Here is a 26,953-nt window from a genome sequence, read left to right on the forward strand (position 1 = left end):
TAAGTCGGTTTTACCTACGTGCCGTTTTCCTGTTGTTGTTTTTTGGGACACTAAACCGAACGGCGCCTCTTTTTGTCTCAGGTCCCATCGAACGGCTGCCGGACTACGACCGCATCCGCGGCGGAATGTTCTGGATGAGAACCTGAACGACGGACCGGCTCCCGAGGACAGACTGCACATCGACACGCCAACTGGATTTACGTATCTTCTTTAATACAAAATAAAGACCGACACAACAATGTTAAAATAACAGATGCTATCGTTTGTGATTTCTTGTCATTTTTTACTCTTGCCCGCGACGTTTTCCTGTGCGGCTTTCTTGGCTTTGACCATCTCCACCAGCTCCTGTGAGACAAAAAAAGAAACGTGTTAGAATGCCAATACGCCACGTTACGGGTTTGACGTAAACCTGTATTTGAACCCATCAAACCTACGACGTTACAGTGAAGCAAAACACTATCGATCTCAGGAACGGGGCCTAGCCAAAAGGCAGAAAGCAGACCTGCCAACCTTGAAGAAATTTTATGAGTACAACCCCCCCCCCCTAATTTCACCAATCGAGAGTTTTTAGTTACTCCGTAGCCACGTACGAGTAGACCGTAAATGTTATGTTATACAATTACTGCTATCGCTCCTAATATTGAATTGAAAACAAACTGTTTTACAGGGGGCATAGCCCGTGGAAACTTCTTCCGCCTGAAAATACATTGTTTGGCTCATCTCTACCTTCTAGATTACAGTAAATTATTATTACCGTGTAGAGGAGTGGTTGAATGGCTGTACGCGTAGTGAAACTAGTATACAAAGGTTTTCTTGTATCCCGTCCAATATTTTGTGCCCGTATATTTGTTAGTCTAACAGGCGGGAGTCAGACCGGGTTAACACGTAGCCTTCTCCTGATTACTGAAGGGAAATTAAGTAGTCTAAGTAATGATTTACTCATAAAAAAACTTTAAATAGGCCTAAAGCAACTACTAAAAAAGCACAAGATTGAAGCCTGAAGTTAATTCCAAAATGTAATACATTGATTATTAGTTACTGTCATTTGAGAGTAATTACTTATATTACAATATTACTGTCTCTGAATTGTAATGCTTACACTACTTTTGCGTTACTTTCGCCAAAATAGAAGCGCAAGTATTTTTGGCGAATAGCTTGTGAATTTCACCACCGTACATCATAATTTATTAATATTATTTTGTATTATTAATCTGACACTGCAAAGTAACTAAAGCTATACGATGAAATGATACCAAACTTCTACACTAGTACAAATAGGTCATGCTCTCATAAAACGATGGATTGGACAGTTTGTAAGTACACCGAAGTTTATGAACACTTGCTCCTCTTCTGCTCTCTGCTGCTGCTGCTGCTGCTACCTGCAGTTAGACGAGTGCTTAGGGCCGTCTACAAATTACTACACCGAAAAGAGATGCAACAAAAATATTTATTAATTTAATGATTAAATAAGGTAATGTCCCCAAACTTACCTCAATTAAACTCGTCTCCTACTAGTTATACTACAGCACTTACTAAAAAAAAAGTTAAATTAATAAATATTTTTGTTGCCTCTCTTTTTGGTGTTGTAATTTGTAGACGGCCCTAAGCACTCGGCTTACTGCAGGTAGCAGCAACAGCAACAGAGAGCAGAAGAGAGCAGGCAAGTGTTATTTACATAAACTTCTGGTGTACTTACAAACTTTCCAATCCATCGTTTTATGAGAGCATAACCTATTTGTACTACTTGTAGACCTTTGGTATCATTTCAGGCATTATTAGTGGGGTCATTTACGAGATACATCACTGGATCCGTTAGCCCCTGCGCTAAGCTATTCGGCCGATAACGCTACTCTAGCTAACTCTCCCAATGTTCGACCCGGGTGAAAAAAGCTTCTGGGGGGGTGTTTGGCTCGAGGTCATGGTGCAAAGGACCCTAGGGTGAAATTACTCCGAACCATCACTTTAACAGACAAAGGGTCGGGGAAGCAGAGGGGTGGCCATTTTAATAAATAGAAGGCTACGGTGCACCGACAGGGGTTATTATATTCAGGAGACATCTGCACAGTATCTTTAGTCCACCACCACCAGGGGCCTGTTTCACAAAAGCACAATATATAAATCCAGGATAACCGATAAAGCGAGGCTTGACCAAGTCCGGCCGTTCTCAAAGTGTGGGGCACTGGTGGGGAATATTTTATTATATTATTTATTTATTATTTATTTTATTACATTTATATAGCGCTTTATTATAGACACTCAAAACGCTTTTGGGGGGAAGGGGGGTGGGGACTGCTCTCTAACACCACTAATGTGTAGCACCCACCTGGGTGATGCACGGCAGCCACACATTAGCTAGTTAGGAAGGGGGGGGGGGGGACATATTTTTAGTGGTGGGGGAAACCGAAGAACCCGGAGAAAACCCACGCAGACACGGGGAGAACATGCAAACTCCACACAGAAAGGCCTGGATTCGAACCCAGAACCTTTCTCACTAACCACTGGGCCACCTGCAAAACCTGACAGGTGGGGCGCGCCAAACGGGAGGACATTTTCGTTTTTATGCCTTTATATGTCTTTATCCAGAAATCCCAACTGTTCCGGGAGTCTCCCGCATATTGATAGCGGCTCCTTGACGCCCGCAAATGACATCCAATCTCCCGGAATCTAGACCGAGAGTGTATGGCTGCAGCCTGGAGCGTCCCGTGTCACGCCGACCATGCTATCCCGCCTGGTGCCGTCCCCGAGCTTCTACTTTTCAAAATAAAAGCTGGCGTCTGGAATAATTCTGCCAAAAAAAGATGCCAAAAAATCCACAACGATCTCTATCCCCACAGCCGCTCTGCTGCTGCGCTGGCTGCACGCATCTGTTCACAACGCTGCCTGTCGAAACATTCTGCTTAACGTGAAAAAGCTTAACGTGGTTTAATGTACCTCAACAACAATCACCAAATGTATCATGGCCATATCTTGTAATGAACACTTAAGCCTGTCAAAAGAACTAAACCGAAATCCAACGATTATAAGTTATCTTACATTAACATTTTCTTCTTCGTTGGCGCCTGTGACGAGGAAAAAGCTTGCGATCGCTGATCAATGATTACCACACAAGCTTTCTCATATTGCTCCTCATAACCACTGAAAACTGTCAAAAAATCGAACCAGAAATGTGCTGATGATTGATCGTTGTTTAGGTACATTAAACCACGTTAAGCTTTTTCACGTTAGGACTTATAAAGCCCGTGAGAACCGTTGGGAGTCAACCCACAGCCGCTCCGCTGCCCTGCTGAAAATGTGAAGCAGAAACGCATCAGATGTCATAACGTCCATAATAATTGGACTTTGGGTTTGATTTTTCGACAGTTTTCAGTGGTTATGAGGAGCAATATGAGAGAGAAATTTGGTTATCATTGATCGTTTTTTTACGTACATTAAACCACATTTTTATTCATTAGTAAGCTACAGGATAGCGTCTTTCAAACGTGACCTGCGCGAACGAGGAAAAAAAAAAAAAGTATGCGTCATTGTACCCGATTGTACCCAGCGCTTCTGGAAATGTACTTCCAAATGTGTCTCTGTCCCCAGCACATTTCAAACCAAACTGACACCCGTGGATTTACCCGTGAATCAATCTGGAAAATAATTCGAATTCGTATTTTTGACCCTCTGAATTTACCGTTGGATACGCTCCAGGCTGCAGCCATACCCGCCTCCACTAGACTAGACAGTGACTGTGTGTGTGTGTGTGTGTGTGTGTGTGTGTGTGTGTGTGTGAGACTATAAATGCAGCGCGTGTGAGAGCAAACCATCCTTATAGCTGTGTTTTGCCGCTTATTAGACAAACATTTTAAGCTTGTTGCGTATTTCATTAGCATTGTGTTGGGCCGATAGGGGCAGGTGGGGCTTGAAAATTCCCCCTTGTCCAAAGCGGGGAATGACCGAAAAAGTTTGACAACCACTGACCTAGGGGCCGTCCACACGGAAACGTTTTTTTGTGCAAACGCACATGTTTTGCATCGTTTGGGTCGACCGTCCAGACGAATCCTGAAAACGCACTTTCTTTGAAACCAGGTCTCAGGGTGAAAAAATCCGAAAACGGCTCTCGTTTGGCTTCGTATGGATGGTAAATACGGATCCGTATCGATGATGTCATCGCCACACCCCTCTTTTACACCCTCTCCCACGGCCGCTGACGCACACAACTGCGGTGAAGCTAAGCGAGCATGTCCCATCTCCATGGTCAAACCAGCTCACTTCATCTAAATACTGTCTCTGCTCCCTGACCCTTCCCTCTGGATTCTACACAAGATATATTGCTAACGTTATGTAGCCAACGTTAAACATCGCTAAAGTAGCTGACCGCTCCAGCAGCGAAGTAACGTTAACGTTAGCTGCGATGGCTATCTGTTTATAAAGTGGAAGTAGATAACTTATCAACCAGCTAGCTAATCTGTCTGCTTATAAACTCCCTGAACAGATTATAGTAACTTTTACCACGGCTTATTGTAGAAAGGCTACTGCAAGAAAAACGTATAGATTATTAAAAAGACATCATTCATGGATCATTGATGTTTGTTTGACTGCCGATGTTAGAGCTAGCGAACGTTAGCGCGCTAACGTTAGCTCGCTGCTAGTGCGCTGCAATCATGCAAAATAAAAAGCAATCCAACAGCACATTATACAACGTAAACAAAGACACGTTTTCTTGCGGCAGCCTTTATAAAATGAGCAGTGGTGGAAGTTATTATAGTCCACGGATGTATTAAGAGAAAATGATAATCTAGCTAGTCATGTTATGATGGGAAGTGGAAGTGACTATGCTCTTCTTCTCCGTTTTTTTTGGTAAATTTCTGTAGCAGAAACAGCGCCGCCTAAAGGCCTGGCATATGAAGTAGCGTATTGAGTCATTTACAAGTGGATTCGTTTGGACGCAACTATTCTTGAAACAAATCCAGGGAAGACGGGTAAAAAAAAAAGATCGTTTTGGTACGTGTGGACGGGGCCCTAGTCTAATCAGTGAATCCTGGCTCGGTGCGTTTCAGGAAGGCCGGGCTGAGGAGGAGAGACTAGGTCGAGCCGGGCTGAAGTAATTCAGATAGATGTGCGTCCGCGGCTTTCCTCAAAAGACCGCGAGATCGATCGCAGATTTACTGATGCCAAAATGGACAATACGCGTTGTACGTACTTTATACAGAGTGAGCAGCAGCTTCTTGTGGAGGTATGATGACGTGAAACACAATATTTGTATAAAAAGAAAAACACGGCCGCTGTAATGAAACGGCCAGAGGAAGCGAGGCAGACGACCGCAGACCGACTGAATGCGTAAGCAGCCTAAAAACATACATTAACTGACCACTGCTCTGAATTGAAACCGTCATAATCCTACCATTCAAAGATTAGGCTACACATCATTTGCACAAATTAACAGTTATACTTTTTGCCTAGAATATGTTGCATAAATCTCTCTCTCTCAAATATAAATTTCCTAAGTCATTAACTTCCACTGCTCGCTTTTAATACAAAGTGTACAACTGTTCGTTTTTTGCCAATGACAGTGACTCATTCAATGGTTTCAGTTAAGAGCAGTAGTTCATAAATGTATATTTTTAGATAAATCGTTCAGTCGGTGCGCTACTATCTGCGTTTTATTTTTTTTAATAGAGGACGAGTTTCCTTCTCTACATATTATATGCCTTGTATATATGGCCGTGGAAAATAAAGACACTGAAGAAATTGGACTCTAAAATCTAGAAACTATAAAGATAATTTAGTGATAAATGTAAAAGTAGGAACATGAAAAGTACAAGTTTAGCAAGGCGGTGAAAGAGGTTAACAACGGTACTCTGAGAAACTCCAAAACCAGTTCTCAGCAAACAACTCTGCTTCTGTCTGGAGAGGGCTTCAACAGATCACCAGCTTCAAGCCTAAAGTCTCCCACTCCACCAACGACCGACGCCTAGCCGACGACCTCAATGAGTTCTACTGTCGCTTTGATGGACAAAGGGTCGGTCCTGTAACCATCCCCCTCAACACCTCCCAACAAAGGGTCTTCCCTGATTCCATCCCCCGCGACACCTCCCAACAGCTAAGGCTACAGTGCATCCCCTCAAACTCCACAGGAAGCAGCATGTGAAGCTGGGGAAAGAACTCTCCGACTCACAGACCATGAGCACCGGATCCCCTCAGGGCTGTGTTCTTTCTCCTCTGCTCTTCTCCCTGTACACCAACAGCTGCACTTCCAGTCACCAGTCCGTCAAGCTTCTGAAGTTCGCGGACGACACCTCCCTCATCGGACTCATCTCTGATGGAGACAAGGCCGCTTACAGGTCGGAGGCTGACCACCTGGTGAAGTGGTGCAAGCAAAACAGCCTAGATCTCAACGCTCTAAAGACAGTGGAGATGGTTGTGGACTTCGGGAAGAATTCAGCCCCTCCTGCCCCCATCACCCTCTGTGGCTCCACAATTAACATTTTGGAGTCTTTCCGCTTCCTGGGAACTACAATCTCCCAGGACCTCAAGTGGGAGCTGAACATCAGCTCCCTCGTCAAGAAAGCACAACAGAGGATGTACTTCCTGCGGCAGCTGAAGAAATTCAACCTGCCAATGACAATGATGGTGCACTTCTACACAGCCATCATTGAGTCCATCCTCACATCCTCCATCACCATCTGGTACGCTGCTGCCACTGCCAAGGACAAGGGCAGACTGCAGCGTGTCATTCGGTCAGCTGAGAAGGTGATTGGCTGCAATCTTCCGCCGCTCCAGGACCTTTACGCCACCAGGACTCTGAAGCGTGCTGGAAAGATTGTGGCCGACCCCTCCCACCCCGGACACAAACTCTTTGAGCCACTCCCCTCCGGCAGGAGGCTGAGGTCCATCAGGACCAAAACCTCACGTCACAAGGACAGCTTTTTCCCCTCCGCCACTAGCCTTATTAACAAGGCCCGGAAACCACCCTGACTCTCTCCACACCCACCTCTGGCTCTACATGCCACTGTACTTAATCTGCTCTTTTTATCTTAATTGTTACTCTTATTTTATTACATCCTGTGTGTGTATATATACACATATATTTATACTTATATTGTCTGTTCTGTTAACCTGTTTGTTTAACTTATTTTAGATAATGTGTGACATGCACCTACGACACCAAAACAAATTGTATGTATTTGTCTTGTATGTGTAAAAAAAATGTACTTGGCAATAAAGCTTTTCTGATTCTGATATAGGGTACTAGGCTCGGACATACACGCCGCTGTGGACTCGTTAGTCTCGCAAGCGGTTTCAGGAAAGTGGCTGCATGTGTTCGACAATGCACAGAACATTAACCGGTTCAAGCCTACAGCTGTCCGCGGACACGGAGTATGTCAAAGTGTGTGTGTGTGTGTGTGTGTGTGTGTGTGTGTGTGTGTGTGTCGCTCGTTCCCACCGAAGCTCCGACCTGCAGAGGAGCAGAAGCCGCACCTCTCGCCAAAATGAAGACTGAAAAACAGAACTATTTTGCTACAAACATTTACTCGCCATGTGGCAGATAGCCATATAGATAGATTTCATTTATTAATTATATATTATTTAAATGTAATATTTAGTGTTAAATAATTGTTAAATGTAGTACAGAGTCTGTAGTCTATCGCACAAACACTCGAGGAATGCTGCCAACGTTTGACAGCCAGCAGGCTAGGAATTACCTGGGAGAACGTACGCGTCACAAACGGCAAACAGCGGCGTGAAAGACGACATACTAAAGAGATCAAAGACATATTGTGGATATTTAAAATGTCTTCCAGTTCCAGTGTTAAATATTCTTTAGAAATAAAAGTTTATTGATCTTTGAAAAGGTGTACCTGCATTATTATGCCATCATCATTAAATTAGATGAAAATGGTCTCAGAACGACAATATTATCGTTTATCGCAATAATTTCTGGGACAATTTATCGTCCAGCAAAATTTGTTATCGTGACAGGCCTAACCAGGTGTCTTCAATATTGAACCTTTTCACAATATTCAAATTTTCTGAGATACTGAATTTGGGGTTTTCATTAGTTGTCAGTTATAAACATCAAAATTAAAAGAAATAAACACTTGAAATATATCAGTCTGTGTGGAATGAATGTATACATTATACAAGTTTCACTTTTTGAATGGAATTACTGAAATAAATCAACTTTTTCATGATATTCTAATTATATGACCAGCACCTGTATTGACCTTAGTGACAGACTTCATTTAAAAACACATTTGAAAATATATATATATATATATATATAAATTAAACTTCTAACAACAATATGAACAGCAGTCTTCATACAGCAACATAACCGTAACAATGACTGTCACGTGAATAATTATAAAAAAAAAAAAAAAAAGAATGGTCACAACTTTAAATAATAACTTAATACTTAAATGAACAGCAATATGCACCTGTTGTATTTTAATCCAGGCTGATAACAATAGGGTAAAACCACTGCCGGGTGACGGAAGGCGGCCGAGGTTAAATAAATCCTGGCCGTTAGCGTGGGTCGGGAGCGGGCTAGCTAGTTCATAAATTCGGTTTTATGTGCCTCTCGATAAAGCGGTCGAATAAATTCATCCGGATGCAATCCGGCAAATTTCCCTTTGTTTTTGTGGTGAACGGGCCCCGAAAAATCACCAAATAAACTCTGACATTTCTTATTTATTAACAATCTTCAGGATGTACGGAGGACCTTACGCCTCAATACGACAGATTGCACGTGCCTCTCGCGTGCACGGCGGGCTTGTGCGCACTTCCGATTCAATTCTCGAATTTATGTCAAAAACAGGATCTAGAATTACAATTCGAATTTCAATTAAAAGGAAGCAGAATTGCAATTCAATAAAAGTTCAAAGAAATTCATATACGTAATTTAAGTCAGTGTTTTGTAATTAAGCTTTACGATATATGTCAGATACGACTGCGTTACGTATTCTAGAATTGATATTAGTTTGAACTACTTGTACGGATTACATTTTCAGGAAATGTTTTCCCCCGGCAATGAATGTTAAAAGCTGTAGTCGCGGAACAAATAATTCAGTTTTAATTATTGTAATAGTAATTTAATTTAACCGAGTATTTAAAATGGTCATTTGGACATTTGTTTGAAAGCTTCTTTTCTACACAACTTCAGATTATAAACGTTTATATATTTGACACCTGTAATAATAGCGACATGGAAAATAACAGCAGGCCTAAAAGGTCATCTGTACTAGTTTGTTTTGAAGAACCAATTCCAACGCGATCACCTGGAAACCACGGAGCCGTATGCCGGCGCTGCATTGCTCCGGTCTGTGGCTCCATCGAGGCTGCTTCAAATTTCAAAAGGCATCTACAAGTAAGTTAACAGACAGACGGTCTTTTATTTTGAAAACCATCTCTTGATGGTATTATGCTACCGATATTTGATATCGTCGGCGTTGGGGTCGCTACTCGAGAACGTGTAATACGCATTATTCGCTTTTACCCTAACCCATGATGCATTACCTCGCTTGTTATTCTCTATGGATAGTAACTCATTGCTCTACTCGTTACATCACTGTAGCGCAATGCGGCAAGGGCCTGGCACGTAGCTCATAAAGGGCTTAAACGCACCTTCGACTCACAACGCAACGGTAACGTTATTTGTTCTCTTGATCTAGTGACTTATATTTTGGAACAAAATGTATGCAGGGTTGAGGAGTGATATTGTTGTATTCAGTATATCAGTATATACTGATGGAAATCAGGAGGATTTTGAGGATTTTAGTTCTTGTGCCGGTTATAAAATAGATATTACAAAGACGCGACTTTTGTCATTCAACTATAATCCTTCAAAAGGAAGTAAGATGGGATATCGATAAAGTACTTAGGGGCAAACGGAGTTAAAAAGATATTGAAAGACGGTCTACCCGCCCGTTGGATTTTACTAGTAAGATTAGCGTAATTAAGATGAACGTTTTGCCTGAATTGCTATATCTATTCCGAGCCTTGCCGGTAGAGGTCCCTCGACGCCAGTTCTTAGCCTGGGACGTGCTTTTTTTCTAGCTTTATCTGGGACTGAAACAAGCCTAGAATAAATTATGCGACGCTTCAGTTGGCCAAATGTAAAAGGAGAAACGGCGCTCCCCGACCGTTGACAGAAAACCCCGTCGATATGATCAGTCGCGTCCCTGAGGTCCAAAAAAGGGCCACAGAACAGACCAAAAAGACGAGAGGAGACGAGACGTAATACGTCTCTATAACAGCAGGCGGCGCTAATCTGTAATGTTGCCCAATAAATAAAAACCGGCAGCTGATTGGACGAACGCGTCACATGGGTTTGTTTTCTCCGGAAATTCAGAGCCAGACTGTCATGGCGGCCGTTCAGAATACGATCTCATATTGGACTAAAATAGTTCACTGAAACGTGTTTCTGAAAACATTTTAAGTGAGAAATAGGCCATGCAGTTGCTGAATCTGTCTTCATTTCAGATCAACAAAGGTCAGTTTAAAAGATTTTCGTCAGATTTTGAGAGACTCTAGTCACCTCATTGCGCTCATCATTTCCGGGTGAGTCCCGACTTCCCTGCCGCCGACCGAACATGTCAGGTCGGCCAAAATGAATGCCGACAGCCCCCCCGACGGACGACGGCACGGGACACACCGAACAGATTTGAGTCACTGACCTCGCCAGACTGTCCCACGGCCGATAATCGGCCTGAAACTGTATTTCACACTATGATGGTTACACTTGCAACAATCTGCGGTTCACATGCTGTTACTCTACATCGCGGACAATTAATTTATCAATATTTCAAAATAGAAAACGTTACACTTCCTAATGTTTTGTATTCATAAAAATATTGTATTATTGTACAAATTAGCTACCACAGTAATAGCAGTTACCTTATGTAAGTCGCTCTTACATTTTTTAAACTGAGGAGCAAAACCTGCTCCTTGGGAAAAAGATACTGTTGTGCCCCGTTCATACTAATCTAATGAACTGGACTTTGTTGTCAGATGCGAAAGCCCCCTTCCCTTACTGCATTATACCATTACATTTTAAATTTTGAATGGTTACCTGCAGAATTTTGTATACACATATTTGCAGTACAATTAATATAAGAACTGACAAGAATCGCCGTTAGTCAAATCTTTGACACGCATTGATCGTATTTATACCGACGCTCCAGATATGCGCTCCAGACCTGTGTCTATTCCGGCGGGTTTCTCCTACATCAACTTCTGCACCGACATTGTAACAACAAAGAAGCAAATTAAAGTGCTCCCCAACCAAAAGCCCTGGTTTAACAGGGTGAGGGAGCTGCTCAGAGCCCGCTACACAGCGCTGAGATCAGGGGGCAGGGAGGAGTACAGGAGGGCGAGGGCCAACCTACATAGAGGCATCACATCTGCAAAGCGAAACGCATTGAGGACAACTTCAATGACGCCAACCCCCGTGCAATGTGGCAGGGTGTAAGGAACATTACCGGCTACAGACAGAGAAACTAAGTATCTCTACACTTATTAGAGTTAAACATAGCACGTATACTCTACCTATAGGCATGTCTCTACGTCTTATTATTAGGAGTTAAACATAGCGCTGTATACTGCTACCTTAGTAGGCATGTCGTCTACAGTCTTATTAGAGTTAAACATAGCGCCTGTATACCGCTACCCATAGGCATGTCTCTACAGTCTTATTAGGAGTTAAACATAGCGCTGTATACCGCTACCTATAGGCATGTCTCTACAGTCTTATTAGGAGTTAAACATAGCACTGTATACTGCTACCTATAGGCATGTCTCTACAGTCTTATTAGGAGTTAAACATAGGGCTGTATACTGCTACCTATAGGCATGTCTCTACAGTCTTATTAGGAGTTAAACATAGGCTGTATACTGCTACCTATAGGCATGTCTCTACAGTCTTATTAGGAGTTAAACATAGCCTGTATACTGCTACCTATAGGCATGTCGCTACAGTCTTATTAGGAGTTAAACATAGCGCTGTATACTGCTACCTATAGGCATGTCTCTACAGTCTTATTAGGAGTTAAACATAGCGCTGTATACTGCTACCTATAGGCATGTCTCTACAGTCTTATTAGGAGTTAAACATAGCGCTGTATACTGCTACCTATAGGCATGTCTCTACAGTCTTATTAGGAGTTAAACATAGCGCTGTATACTGCTACCTATAGGCATGTCTCTACAGTCTTATTAGGAGTTAAACATAGCGCTGTATACTGCTACCTATAGGCATGTCTCTACAGTCTTATTAGGAGTTAAACATAGCGCTGTATACTGCTACCTATAGGCATGTCTCAGCTGAAATTGGCTAGAGACGCTCGGTTGCTATATGACAACAATGGCTTTAAGCCGAGTCTTGAGCAGAAAGCAGAGCAGTAGCCTAATGTTAACATTAATCAAAACGTAATTTTCATGTATCAAACTGTGAAATATATGTGTGTAATATGTCAATAACTGGGTGAATAGAATCCTAAATGCTACTAAAAATGTTACAAAAATCCATCTTTTCTCCAACTCGTAGTATTGTGTGACAAAAAGAACGCAACAACCCGCGGTTGTTCGTTTTTCGACACAGATGTGACGTCACGCTCGAGCTACTAGTCCCGATTACAAGACAAAAAGAACGCCCCATTAAGATGACTTATTTATTGACTTCAGCTCTGCATTCAACTCCATCAACCCAGACAAAAACAAAACAGCAGAGGATCTAACCTGAGGCCTGTACTACGAAGCAAGATCAACATGTCCTGGATCTCTTTCAGCTATCCAGCTTCACCTAACCTAACAACCGCGGTCCCGCATAAGCTGTGTCACGACGCTGGTTAACAACTAGTTCAGTCAACTCAGGGTTTCCCAATCCAGTGGCGCGCGCGTTCACATAAAAGAGGCGGTGTTTGCACACCACGACCAATCGCAAGTTTCTACCAGAGCCGCTTATGTTATATATAAGAAGAGCAAATTATAATTCTACATAAATGAAGAACACAGACTCGGTTTTACAGGGAAAACGCAATACAGTCGCCGCTTCCTAAAACAGGAAGGAAAGCTGGCAAAAAAAAAAAATAGCCGACGCTGTAGATGTTTAAATCACAACTCCAATATTACTTCCCCATCAGTCAGGACCAAGATCTGACCATAATTACACTTGTGCTTTCCATAAACTGTCGTTGCTTTAGCCTATTATTTCAGTTGCAACCCTGGCAGTGGAAGCGATCGTGAGAGCAAATAAAACCTATAAAAACATAATTCAAACCGATGTGCGTATTTGCGACACACGGCTCAAGAAGCAGATATGTAATTCCCTCCCATTAAAATATATGTATTTCATAAAAATAGCCATCAGGGAATGTTAACGGGGTTGTCGGTCTCTAAATGTTTTAACTTTTATGAGCGCATCTCTCGAATTTGTACTGCAGTAACTATTTTAAACACTAGCTGTCAGTATTACATACTGCAAAAAAAAAAAAGGGGGGGCAACCAGAGGCCAAATAATCTTGCTGCGTCCCCAGACCGATTATCGCGTGCCGTCGGGAAGATCACGCGCAAGTTCGTAGCTCCGAGCTTTGGTGGAGCAGCAGCCTCTCAAAAACTCTTTTACGATCGATCTGAAATAAATACATCCCAGACATTAGATCGCCGACCTTTGATTATGTCGCACTACGAGAGGTGAAGACGCGCGCTTGCCGGTCCCGACCAGTTATCGGGAACGACTCTGAACATTTGTCTGCGACGTGTCTGTCGGGTCAAAATCGGGCTGAATTTGCGTAGTCTGATCCTGGCGTTTCACACGTTCCTAATATTTAGTAGGGCTGCGCCACATATCGTTGTTCTATCGTCACCGCTGTATCAACTGGCAGGATAAACACACCGCGAAAGACGTGCAGATTTAGTTGAAATAAAATATAAATCTTTTTTCTTTTCTTAGTGGTGCCTTTATATTCAATGTTCAATAAAAGAACGTTGAAAATGATTTCCCTTTCATTTAAATTCAACAAGCAAATTAGTTGTTTTTTATCAAAATACTGAAACTTTATCTGTTTATTTATCGCAAGTAACATCGCAATGGTAAACTATGAGATCTCGCATTTTCTACTCGATTGATATAAATGAATGGAAAAAATATTACACTGGCGACGTGACCAGAATGCAGACGGAGCAGCGCATCGTCTTACCTTGTACCTCTTCATACAGTCTTTCTTGCTGCGTCCCGGCACGGCCGCAGCGATCTTCTCCCAGCGCTCGGGTGTGCTGACCGGGTAGGTCTTCAGGGCTTGTTCCAGAAGCTTCTGTTCCTCGGTGGTCCAGGAGGCAGTGCTACCGGAGCCTGAGGGACGAGACGCGGCGGGTCAATACGGAGTATTTGTCAAACGTTTCCTTTGCTATGAATTCCATAAACGACCACCCACGCGGTGACGTGTCTGGACTGGACAAGAACTGGACTAGTGCGTTTTAGGTCTAGATCACATTCTCTCGTACAGACGCCAAGCGGCTGTGCAGATACACTCACCGTCAAACCTCTCTGAGGGCACAGCGTTGTCTATGGTGGGCGCCACTGCACCGTGTTCCTTCTTGAACTTCTCAAAGGCTTTCCTGTTTATCTCGTCTTTCTGTACTGGATCTGTGGAGAGGACGTCAACAGGGCTGATGACCGTTTGTAGCTTCTTGCATGGCAAATAGTATTGAATGGAATGTTAATAATGTATAATAAAACATTTCATAAAATGATGTCTAAGCAGACTTGTGTATGTAATGTTGATTGTACACACATTGTACATATTCAAAAGGTTTTAAAAGGTCTTTTTGCAAGCAGAAAAATGATATATATATTTTTAATCAACTAATATTTAAAGCTCAGAAGAGAACTTGCTGCATTCCATACATGCAAAAGGGATCTTAAAAGTGACTATATGGAACTTTTTAATGTTTCTGAAGCTCGGTTATTTTTCATACAATGGTCTTAAATGACCTGTAACGGCAAACGAGACTATACGACCTCCCCGTAACGCTAACCCGGTAATACGGCACATCAACACAAACTGAAAATGACACACGGCCGCTTTAAACGGGCGATTAGCATTAATAAGTGGAGTCAATATAACACGCGACTACGCTTATTTTCTTCCCGTTGGAACTCACCTAGCCGTTGTAGATTCTTGGCTTTGTTGATGACGTCTTTGGCCGTCCTCTTTGTGCCGCTGGTGGAGTGTAGGTTCATATAGTTGGCGATAACTTCCCATCTGGAAGGAAAAACACAATCAAACCTCCAAACGCACTGCAAAGCAGGGCTGCGCAATAAATTGTCTTTAAAAAAAATCACCATCTTTTTACATTTTAACAATTCGGCTGTAGAATAACGAATTAGCGGGGAGATCCGCTGCACCAAACCAAGCGCTTCTCATTTTTCTTCAAGTTACATTTACGGGAGCAGAAATAAAAAAAAAAGACAAAAGTAGAGCAAAAGAGTCGGCAGAAAAGCTTTGGAGAAACAAATTTAAAAGAAGACAATCCTGTCGGTGGTCAGGAGAAAAAGATTGTCCAACTCCGATTGCGACAAAATGAAAAGAAGGCCGAGGTCAGGGCGTACATTTCTCCTGACGTCTATTCTAACATTTATTCTAAATAAAGCCAAAACATCTGGATTGCCCCCTGGTGGTTGGCTGCAGCATAGGTCATAAATGTTTGGCAGAGTCGGGTATCGCTGCGTCCCCGAGCTTCTACTTTTCAAAATAAAAGCTTGCGTCTGGTCCACTACGACTTTTTGAACATAAATACGGCAATAATGCTAATGATTACAATTATTTTTCAGCAGCTGTCTTGGTTCCAACGCAATTGTGCTAGCAAAGCAGTTTTCTGTTTATATGTGCGGGCGGGATTTATTCAGATTGGGAAATCCCACGGTCTCTACAAAGCTGGCCGACTAAACAAGGATGGACTAGAAATCGGCCTGCGTTTTTTTATTTTAAGAGCAAATTTCTCCCCAATATGAATACGGATTGATTATCACTTATTTTGTTGGTAACCACTGTTGTATAATCGCAATAGGCTATTACACTTGAGTAAACTTTAGTGCTGCTTACCGATCTCGAAATTAAACCCTCATGTAACATAGCTTAAACTGATGCAGTTTTAAATGGTCCCTTCACCCCAAAAAATAAAATTTTTTTTTTTTAAAAAGTAATAATTTTTTTTATAATAAAATATTGGTTAATAATGTGTATTATTTTTCTTAGGCTATTACATGTGGGTGGCTTCATTGTTATTTGTTATTTATATATAATTTTTTTCAGCTGGCACACGTTTTTATGTTATGCTTGTCCTTTTTTGTACTCATTTGCAAAAAAAAAGAATACAAAAATGATAATAAAGAGGCATTGTTTACATTATAGACTATTCCATCATCTGGGTCACATGACCGTGATATAACCAAAAGATGTATCCTGGGATTCATTCAAAACTTAATTTGCAAAAGTAATTTTTTTATTTGACTGAAAGAGACAATCATGTTGTTAAGCGCAATTATTTATGAGACAATTAATTGTACAGTAAAATTTTGAATTGTTACACCTTTACGTACACCTCTCAAAAATTGTAACTACACGTCACGGCGACGCAGACAGCAACGACTGCGATTGGTCCGCTTGGCCTTGCTTTGGTAGCGTTGAATTTCCCCCTGACTCATTTCCTGGTTCTCCTTCTCCGTAAACAACGTGAAATCAAGGAGAGGGTTAACTTTTGCTGCTACAGGTTTCCCACTGTGGTCAGAAAGAACAGGGGAGACGCTTTGTTTCTCTCACTATGCCTCCAGAGTCCCTAAACGCTCCGAAGCCCACCCTCGCTGGTGTGTTCTGAGGAAACATCACTGTCTCTATCGCTGCCACGAGAGAGTTTTAAAACACCAAACACAAGCACTGAAGTGGCCAGGAGTTTGTAACAACCGAGTCCCTACGGCTCTTTTCTTTCTCTCTTTCTCCATAAAATAAAGGTGCCTTCAAGTTAGGGCTGGGCGATATGGAGAAAATCAAATATCACAATATTTTTGACCAAATACCTCGGTATCGATACAGCAACGATATTGTAGAGTTGAGTATCGGTGCTTTCACAAAATATTTACACAATGAGATTTTTGATAAATAATCATCAATAATGTGGATATAATGTCTAAGTTGGGAAAAGGCAAATAATAGAACAGTCTGGTAAGTTCAGAAAATGACATCACTTTACTGTAATTAAAACCAGGAAAAGACAACACTTATGCTATATTACGATATCCAAAATCTAAGATGATATCTACTCTCATACCACGATATCAATATAATAGATATATTACCCAGCTCTAGTCTGAAGTAACATGACGTTACTCAACTCAGCCAATTAAGGGACATTCCCACCGCCGCACAACCCTTGCGCCAAATCCCATTTTGCTGATGTGACCGCTGCCTAAACAGTGAGTGTGTGTGTGTGTGTGTGTGTGTGTGTGTGTGTGTGTGTGTGTGTGTGTGTGTGTGTTGTGTCAATCAATTCAGTCAAAAAATCAATTGCTGACATTAAGAGAAACTCATAAGAGGTAAAAACATGAGCATCAAAAGGGAAACACGTCGGTGGTAGAAAGGTTTAAGAACGGGATCGAGAGCGGCTGTGACATATACCTGGCGTTGGTCCCAGCAGGGAACAGGTTGACAGCTTTGATGAGCAGCTGGAGGTCCTCCTCGTTCCAGCCCTTCCCCCCCCCTCCTCCTCCTCCTCCGCTGGCCTGCTCGGCGCCGCGGGCCGCCTGCCTCATCTGGACCTCGGCCTCCTTCTCCCTCTGCAGCTGGGCGTTCACCTCCTGCACCTGGGGGACATTTGTTTCACATACATCAGCTGATGCTCATTCTCTTAAAAGGGCGGCCTTTGCTATGTATCGCCTCTATTAGCTACCAAATAAATAACATGAGAAATACCCTAAGAAAATATTTTCAAACAAAAGTGCCTTTTTACCTGCTTCTCCACAGCTACCTTGCTATCCTCTTTGGAGCCTGAGGCCAGGATTTCATTCAGCGACTGCAGGCTGGAAACAGACAAGCACCATAAAATACTGTTACACATCTCCCCAGGGCTGTTTCCTGACAGCCTCTCAGCAGAACACAACAGGACTAGGATCAGCTTAGATGACAGAGGCCTCTGGCGACCTGATCTACAGAAATGTGTCCAAGTGTCGATCCCGTAGTGGACTGTACCTCGTCAGCTCCAGGCGATCGCAGAGCTTCTCCACTTCCTCCATCATTTTCACGCTGTCGGCCTCGTCGTCAGCAAAGTAATTCCAGTTCTGCGGAGTGAGGAAACATTAAACACAGTGCTATTGCTAATGCCGGTTTCAAGTGGCAGGGATACATCTGGTGTGAGAGCTTCAATGAGAGTGAACCTTGCAGGTAGTCCTGAGTTTCTGCCTCTCCTTCTTGATGGCTTTCTTTTGGATCTCCTTCTCTTTCTTGGCCTGCTGGGCTAGCTGCTTGGCCTCTTCTTCCTCCTTCGCCTTCGCCAATCGAGCGGCCTCCAGCTCAGCCTGCCGGGCCTGTAACGCGCACGGGACACCGACTCGTGAGCGTGTGCCAAAGTGTCATCATTTCAAAAAGCAAACTTCAGTCACCAAAACATAAAGTCTGACCTATCGGAAGCTTGACATCTGCGTGTTACGCAGTCCGTCTTTGATATACAGCTCATAACCTGATTTACACTGCAGACATTTTAACAACTTTAATTAAGACTTTGTTCCATTTAGGTGTCCCGGTAATTCCACCACTTCAAAATGGTGAAAGATTAGGTTGGGTATCGTTTGGGTTTTTTCCGATACCGGTGCTAAAACGATACTTTTAAAAACGGTGCTGGTACCTGAACCGAAATATATATATGAATAATATATTATAATTTAAAAAAAAGGAGCACAAAACGACAGTTGGCGACATTAAAGAACGGCTTGTTTATTGCTAAGGCCATATGGTCAAAATTAAATGATTGATTAATAATGTAATAACAATAACCTATAACTGACCTTATTCACCAGTAAATTGCTGTTTAACGACAAAAACAAGCACCAGATGGAAAAAGGGTATTTTACAATAACTTTGAATGCACCACGAGGCTGGCGAGTTTCAAGTGAATGCACCACCTGTGTTGTTTTTCCAACAGCGGCAGCTGTGGTCAGACGGTTAGGTCCCGCTGTTGGAATCCTCTACAGGGAAATACAGTCACACTTTACACCGCTTAACGTAAGCGGTCAGCATTTTAACCATTGGGTTTAATCCAGCTACTAGCCAACGGTGACGTAGCGTCCTGTGCAGCGATGCTTCTGAAAAAAATAAAAAAGTCAGGCACCAAAATTTTCTTTCTTATTTGGTCTCGTTACTACCGTTTACGTCGGAACCGGTGCCCTATTGGCACTGCGTTTCGGTACGCAACCCTATGAAAGATTGCGCTAGATATCCAAAAAAGATCATACGGGGTAAATATTCTATAAATATTCTGTTTTGTATGCTCTTCAGAAACGTCCATATTATCTACAGCCTTGTTAGACCCAAACCAACTATGTATCTACTAACAAGCATTGTGCAACATCTTCTTCCTCTGTGCCATAGACAGGGTTTTTACTGCATAGAGGAATTTTTGGCACCCCGCAAAGAGGTTTGAGCCAGCCCCAAAGGAAAATCACCAGCACCAAAATGATAAGAATTATTACTATAAATACAAATAGTGGTTCAAATCCTCCCTAACTGAGGTTAAGAGCTATTAACCAAACAACCGTTGAACGAGCAGAACATAAAACTTTTTTATGAATATTATTATTATTATTTCCAGTCAGGCTGTACCGGACTATCCTGGTGATTTTTTTTTTTTTTTTTTTTTAACCAATTTTGTTAATTGGGGTTTTATTTACTCAAGCAAAATTTTTGTTTATCTAATTGTCAAAAATAACAGGTAAATATTTTGACTCTGTGTAAACATCCGATTGAAAGGTAAGGACGACGCTTATTGATTTACCCACAACGGACAAAATGAATGGCCATGTTATGTCAGCAGATTTAGGATCAATGTGAATGAGACTTACTCGCTCCTTCTCTTCCTGCTCTCTCTTCTTGGCTTCGACTTTAGCCTTCTTCTCAGACTCCTTCCTGGCTTTTTCTTCTTCTTTGAATTTCTTTATTCTAGGGTCACAGCTGTAGGCAGTATCTGCAGGGAAGAAATACAAGTCATCAGTCTCAGGCTACATTTGATTTTACACTACTACGTTTTGTTTTTTTAGTGGCGTTTTGAGCTAAAAAACAATCTGTGCACACAATAGCTTTAGCTACAGTAGCAGAAATATTCTCCGTTTACTAGAGATGCACCGATAGACCGGCCGGTGACCGGATTGGGCCGGTTTTCACGTGCTCGGCCATGACGGGCGACCGGCGTGAAATCGGCATATGTCAGACTGACCTGCCGGTCAACGCTACAATTAACGCTACAATTAACGCTACAATTAACCAACAACATAAGTTATACGAGTTACAGTTCTCAAGGAAGCACACGCACACGGACGCGACAGCACGGTCTCTTTTTACTTTCTCTCAACTTTCCCGCCGTGTGTGGTGCGTACCCGCTCGCGGTGTGAAGCGTGTGTCGGCGCTATTCTCGCACATGTAGGGAACCTCGTGAATTAACCTGCAACATGTCAGCTGTTTGGAAATTCTGCAGCGTGTGTGCAGAAGATAACAAGTTTGCAATATGCAACACCTGCAGGGAGGAAGTAGGGCGTGGAGGGACGACACCAAAAACCAACATCACATTTTTTTTGTTGGATATTGGATGTGAAAAGCATGAAATGGTTTTAACATTGCACTTTAGATGTGTGTGTGAATTTCCCACACCAGGAGTCATTTATATAGTTCTATTTTATATTGATCCATTATCTGTTCCAAAAATGTTCTATGTTCTGTGCAAAATATTCTATTAAAGAAAAGATAGAAAATAATAAGATATTTGCGTGTGCTGTAAAGTGGTTAGAAAAAATGTAATCGGCTAAAATCAGTATCTGCTGGCCTAACTCAAAGAAAAATCGGAATCAGCCTAGAAAGTTGTAATCGGTGCATCTCTACCGTTTACGCTAAAACGGCTCATGACCATTCATGTATGCTGGCCGTGCCCATGACGGTGTAAATTGGAAGCAGCGTGTCTGCCCGGTTGCTGGTAGTTGCTTTTACTACAGAAGAGCAGCAATGGCGAAAAATACGACCGATTTCTTCTTTTTTGTTTGCACCGGCAGCGAGGTAGAATTGTTACTGAAAATAACACGTGGCGTCAACGGCGGCAGTCTGTCTGACGTGAACGTTACTCTGTGGTTCAAAGTCATGGATGTATAAGTTGAAAACACGGAGAAGGCACAACAATGGCGAAAAGTAAGAGCAGGGGTTTATTTAGCTTGGAGCAACAACGAGGTGGAACGGTTACTGAAAAGGTGTGTAAGCTACCTAAAAGGTAAGACTGACTGAAGGGGGTCGTCATTTCCAAAGCTCTCCGGGGTTGTCTGTAGTCTGGACGGGCACTAACTGTTTCTACATTTCTCCGTTTTAGGTGCTCCGAAACTCTGGAGCAATGTAGTGGCGAGGTGTAAACGTAGCAAAAAACTATTTGTTAAACCAAAACGTAGCAACCTCACTAATATTCAGCGGCAGTATCTGGGGATTTCTGCACCATATTATAAACTGTTTCTTAGTATAGACATTGGTTTTATTTCTACTATATACAGTACAGGCCAAAAGTTTGGACACACCTTCTCATTCAATGTGTTTCCTTTTTATTTTCATGACTATTTACATTGTAGATTCTCACTGAAGGCATCAAAACTATGAATGAACACATATGGAATTATGTACTTAACAAAAAAGTGTGAAATAACTGAAAACATGTCTTATATTTTAGATTCTTCAAAGTAGCCACCCTTTGCTTTTTTATTAATAAGGGAAAAACATTCCACTAATGAACCCTGACAAAGCACACCTGTGAAGGTAAAACCATTTCAGGTGACTACCTCATGAAGCTCATTGAGAGAACACCAAGGGTTTGCAGAGTTATCAAAAAGCAAAGGGTGGCTACTTTGAAGAATCTAAAATATAAGACATGTTTTCAGTTATTTCACACTTTTTGTTAAGTACACACCCATATGTGTTCATTCATAGTTTTGATGCCTTCAGTGAGAATCTACAATGTAAATAGTCATGAAAATAAAAAGGAAACACATTGAATGAGGTGTGTCCAAACTTTTGGCCTGTACTGTATATATACACCCCTCTCTTACAGCCACTAGAGCCAGTCCCACAATGAGCTTTCCTTAGTATTTGCCATTTCTGTGTCTGTAGCTATTGAGGAGGAGAAAGGGGGGGGGCAAGGTGGAGGGTGGGGGTGTGGCTTTGACCAACAGCCACTTTGTTCATTTGAAAACCATGATCTCTCTCTCTCTCTTTCTTTCTTTTTTTTTTTTTTTTTTTTTTTTTTTTTTTTTTTTTTTTTTTTTTTTTTTTTTTCTCTCTCTCTCTCTCTCTCTCTCTCTCTCTCTCTCTCATGTTTTTTTGGGGGCTTTTATGGCCTTGAATTGATAGGATAGCTTGAAGACAGGAAAGGGGAGAGAGAGGGGACAACATGCAGCAGAGGGCCGCGGGTCGGATTCGAACCCGGGCCGCTGCCGAGGACTCGGCCTACGTGGGTCGCACACTCCTGGGTGAGCTACAGGTCGCCCCTTGTCCTACAATATTTAATATCCATACGTGGCCTTGTGCTATTTGTCATGCGTTTCATTCATCTTGCAGTGTGTGCTGGCTCTGAGAGACTGTACCAACTAGTGTTCGTATTCTGTTCATCTCCTCCTTCTTCCTCTGAGCTCTGGAGGCTCGATTCTGCTTTTCAATCCATCTCCTCTCATCTCGACTGCGACAAGAAGAAAAAAACGTCAGTCGGACACTTAAGTTATTAGACAGGGTCTGAAATGTGTTTCGGTACAATGGATTACAGACACACACACTAGCTTACCACTCGGCCTTTTCCTTCTCTTCTTCATCCAGGTATGAGAATTCCCTCCATGAATCAAAGTTGTACCTTTAACGGAAATTGACATACAAGTCAAAAGGCTTTCTCTTCTCGGATTTGTTTTTTGACACGGCTTAAATTCTATTTTTCTGTTCTGACACCAACCAGGCACTCCGATCCCTCTAAATCAGATCAACATTTCTTGTTAGGTAGCAGCAAAAAAAACAAAACAAAAAAATTTCTCCCACTCACCAAAAAGAGTAAAAATTGTCGACTTCTTCGAAGGAGGACTCCATGGTTCCAAGTAAGGGGACGTGCTTTTTGGAAGACCATCTGGCATTTCTCTCGAAAACGGAAGAAAACACCTCCGTAAAGTTTTCCTTGCCTTCGCTCTTTGAAGGCACGTTGTTGTCAAAGGTAGGGTCTACGCTGTCGAAGGCTCTCCTCTTCACAGGGTCCGACAGGATTTCTATAGCTGAGGTTCAAACCGTGACAAACAGAGAAAACAGCGATGGTGACTTCAGGGCCTCCAGTAATAATGTTAGTGCCGATACCAATAAGAGGCAGTGTTGCATACCTTTAGTTATACAGGTAAAGTAGTCATTGTCTCCCTCTACAATCTGCTCTCCTGCAGCTTTCCTCTTGTCAGGATGGTGCTTCAACACAATCCCCTTGTCTGTTGAGAAACGACAGAGAATGTGAGCGGAATACATTACTTCCACCAACTAGAGAAATGATCCACGAGAGGAGGAGGAGGAGGAGGAGGAAATATACTCACGGGCAGCTTTGATCTGTTTTTGTGTGGCTTTGTACCTCAAGTGCGGCAGTCCCAGGACAGCATAGTGATCTTGATTCTGACAAACAAGTAAAGAGTAAGAAAAGAGTTCAAATGACAAGCTGATTCGTTGATTATATTTTGAGTAGTCTATAAATAACTCTACTAAATATGAATGAAGGGTTACTGCAGCCACTGTAAACTCGCGTGTCCAGCTCAGAAATAGAAATATTGATCAAACATCACAAAGTGGTACAAAAGTAGTGGCTGCAACTAGCAACAAGTTTCATCATCTGTCGTTTGAGTAGTTTCCCAGATCCCACTGTGTCGCCTTGAGATGACCGGCCGCTCCTCTACTGATCGCAGCCGATATGAACCGACCGGTTGGATAAAATGGGCGCGGAAATGAAAACCGCTTTGCGGCGTGGCTATTCGCGGCTCTTTTGCCGTTTTATATTGTTAATTGAATATGATTGACAGTTTGAAACAACTTCCACTAGTTTCTGCTAAGGGTGTCACAATTTCAATTTTACATCAACCGAAATTAAGTCACAATCTCGAATTAGAAAATGGAATCGTCGATGCTGCCACGCCCCCACCTCACGTCCGGTCGGCTTGTCAAGCAGCCACCCAAGCCCCCAGGAATAGCGCCATGTCTTAAAGCAACCATGGGCTTAGTGGCCAACGGTGGAGCTGCACCACTCTGACCCACAAAGACTTTTCCCATAGCCTTTGCATGGCGAAAGAAACTTTTGAAATTTTCAGCGGATAATTTTTTTGTGGTACATCAACTTAGCAGCCTGAACACTTAAAAAGGGTCCTTGTTTAAAACGTCACGTTTTTAACATTTTTAACATTCACTAGTAGCCGAATCCAGAGTTACTAAACTAGGCATGATGACAGTGCATAATGAACGCGAGCAGACCCGCGGGACTGCGCCCGCCCACGTCGCACGCCCCCATTTCACGTTCTGCCAAGCGGGAAAAAAAAAAACACGTGTTGAAGTGCTGCAAGTCAACATCCTCTAACTTAGTTACAGCCAGTCAAAACATTGCATGATAACTGCAGATATAGCAGACCTATCGACTTTATCCCAACAAAACCGCAAGGGTTGAAATTTCTGCCTTCATGCACGTTTTGTGGCCTAAACAGAGCAGCTTATATTGGTTATATTACAGAAAGCAACAAGTTAGCGGACTGCCGAGTCGCCCTCTCTGCTCAGCTGCTAAGACCGCTGTGCTGCGAAGCGTCTGCCCTCCCTCGGCATTGTCTGCAAACTTTTTTTCTTTTTACTTTATTGACAAATTTCAAGGTTCCAATTGACTGAAGATATAAGTTACTGTTACATTATGTTGTTAATAAATGTTTTCAATTTGACAATGTAGTGTGGTACATTGCGAACAAAGGTCAGATATTATATTGCATAAACGTCTAGTCTAAAAATGGCATAGCAACCTGTGCTTTAAAAAAAAAAAAGTAAAAATCGAAAATTGAACCGTGACCTTAGAATCGAAAATTTAATCTGCATCTACACACTATGTGTTCAAGCTCCCCAGTCAAACAATACAGGCATTACCAGTCTGTCCCAGTCTTAATTTATAGTAGTCACACATTTCTCAGTCCTACGTTCCTTTTCCAAAGGACAGGAGGAAGATTTAGTAGTCGGAAAGCTGATGTCAACTGTGATTAACAGAGAATAACCGAGTTAAGGTATTTCCTCAACTGATCTAAACTGCAGGGTGATATTAAAAAGCTCAATGTTGGATGAGTGTCTCCCTCCTATGATACATCAGCTCTAAAAAGGAAGCAGAAACTTGTCCTCCTGTGACATAATATTCTGACCGATACCTTCCAGTCTTTGGGGTCAAGTGTTCGCAGCATCGGGTACTCCTCCAGCTGAAGGTCTTCATCCTCCGACTCCTCTGAGGACTCCTCTTCTTCCTCCAACTCCTGGAAGGAGACGGATGCATTCCGGTTCCTCCTCCTCACGTAGGCCTCGAACCATCGACCAACAGGCTCCACCTGGATCTGCACAGAGGCTGAGGAGGGGACAGACGGGTCAGAAACCATGCTGGTTCTCATCCAAAACATGGAGCCCCACTGGATGCCAACTATGTTGGCCGACGCCAATATTAATATTTGACTGTTTCTCTCACATAAGGATCCCATAAACTGTCTTTTAAAGAATTGAGACTGAGACATGTACTGTTCTAGGGGTTTCCCCTACCCTTATAGGGTTTAGGTGCAGCACCCAAGACGTTTTTGGCAGCACCTTAAACCGAATTCATGTAAAATCCAGTGGACTTCTCTAGCAAGTTTTGTCTTTAAGCTTTTTTTGAGTGTTATGTATCATCTGTTATAGCTTTCCCAACGTTTCAGCCACAGATATGGTAGTTATAATGGTCCAAAACGATGTCAAATCACATGGTTTATTTTGTATTGAATAACATCACATTTTCTCAAGTGCTGCCAACTAGCAAGTGTTCAGCTCATGTCAAGAGCGCTAATAAATCACTGCGGCAAGTGCAGCCATGAGTGGGCAGCAGCTCGGTTACATTATGAAACTCATGGAAACATACAGTCGGAATCAACCGAGGAACAACACAAATTATTAACAATAAATGGACTCTTCCCAGCTCCGAATTAGCTGATAAAAAAAATAGCTTAGTCCTTACTGTCTGCGTGTTAGCTGCGTGCTAACGAGTATGGCAACAGTTTTCATATATTACATTGGTGAGTTAGCTTAGCTAGCTAACGTTACCTTCCTTTCAGTGCTTACCGGCAGCGGCTGTAAAGACAACTGTCTCATCACCGTCCAGCGCTTCTAACAACATCTTAGAAAAATGGGCTACGCGAACATTCAGGTGCCGAAATGATCAAGTGAAAGCTTCCTGATGTGCTGAAGACTGTGGCCCGATCATTAACATACCACATGGGCCTCCCTTCCTTCAGAGTGCCGAAAACGGCTGTGCTCTCACGCCGTTAGCTCCGTGTTGCAACTAGCTATGGTTCCTAGCTATTTTAGTTCAGCATTAAGCGTTTTATGAAGCAGCGCCTATTTGTTGGAAACCCACTAATATAAATTAAAACGCATTTGCAATGATTGAGTAATATTTATGATGAAATATAAGATTACTG

The 26,953-nt window shown here is 42.4% G+C and overlaps 2 protein-coding genes across 2 annotated transcripts in view; one reads left to right on the plus strand and one right to left on the minus strand.

Moving 5' to 3' along the window:
• The window catches only part of pmpcb (peptidase, mitochondrial processing subunit beta), a 29,962-nt gene extending 29,710 nt beyond the window's left edge, over positions 1–252 (plus strand). The window contains exon 13 of the mRNA XM_039791655.1: positions 82–252. Within this exon, the coding sequence (XP_039647589.1) occupies positions 82–146 (65 nt within the window). The 3' untranslated portion in view covers positions 147–252. The remainder of the gene's footprint in view (positions 1–81) is intronic.
• dnajc2 (DnaJ (Hsp40) homolog, subfamily C, member 2) lies at positions 193–26,793 on the minus strand. Its single transcript, XM_039791654.1, has 16 exons — positions 26,595–26,793; positions 25,664–25,854; positions 23,819–23,894; positions 23,618–23,716; positions 23,293–23,515; positions 23,044–23,109; positions 22,850–22,941; positions 20,087–20,208; positions 18,407–18,556; positions 18,222–18,310; positions 17,983–18,052; positions 17,652–17,836; positions 15,142–15,242; positions 14,513–14,623; positions 14,178–14,329; positions 193–345 (listed from the first exon to the last, which is right to left on the minus strand). The coding sequence occupies exons 1-16, from the start codon at positions 26,647–26,649 to the stop codon at positions 277–279; spliced, it is 1,851 nt and encodes a 616-aa protein (XP_039647588.1). The 5' UTR covers positions 26,650–26,793; the 3' UTR covers positions 193–276.
• Between the last annotated feature and the right edge of the window lie 160 nt (positions 26,794–26,953).

This window comes from Perca fluviatilis, chromosome 23 (assembly GCF_010015445.1).
Source record: "Perca fluviatilis chromosome 23, GENO_Pfluv_1.0, whole genome shotgun sequence".
NCBI classification, from domain to species: domain Eukaryota; kingdom Metazoa; phylum Chordata; class Actinopteri; order Perciformes; family Percidae; genus Perca; species Perca fluviatilis.

Excerpts from the sequence above, each read along its gene's own strand:
- dnajc2 (XM_039791654.1), bottom strand. The coding sequence starts at position 26,649 with ATGTTGTTAGAAGCGCTGGACGGTGATGAGACAGTTGTCTTTACAGCC. Across the intron at positions 25,855-26,594 it reads TGTCTTTACAGCCGCTGCCG|CCTCTGTGCAGATCCAGGTG; the intron begins GTAAGCACTGAA and ends TCCCCTCCTCAG. Across the intron at positions 346-14,177 it reads ACTGTATGAAGAGGTACAAG|GAGCTGGTGGAGATGGTCAA; the intron begins GTAAGACGATGC and ends TTTGTCTCACAG.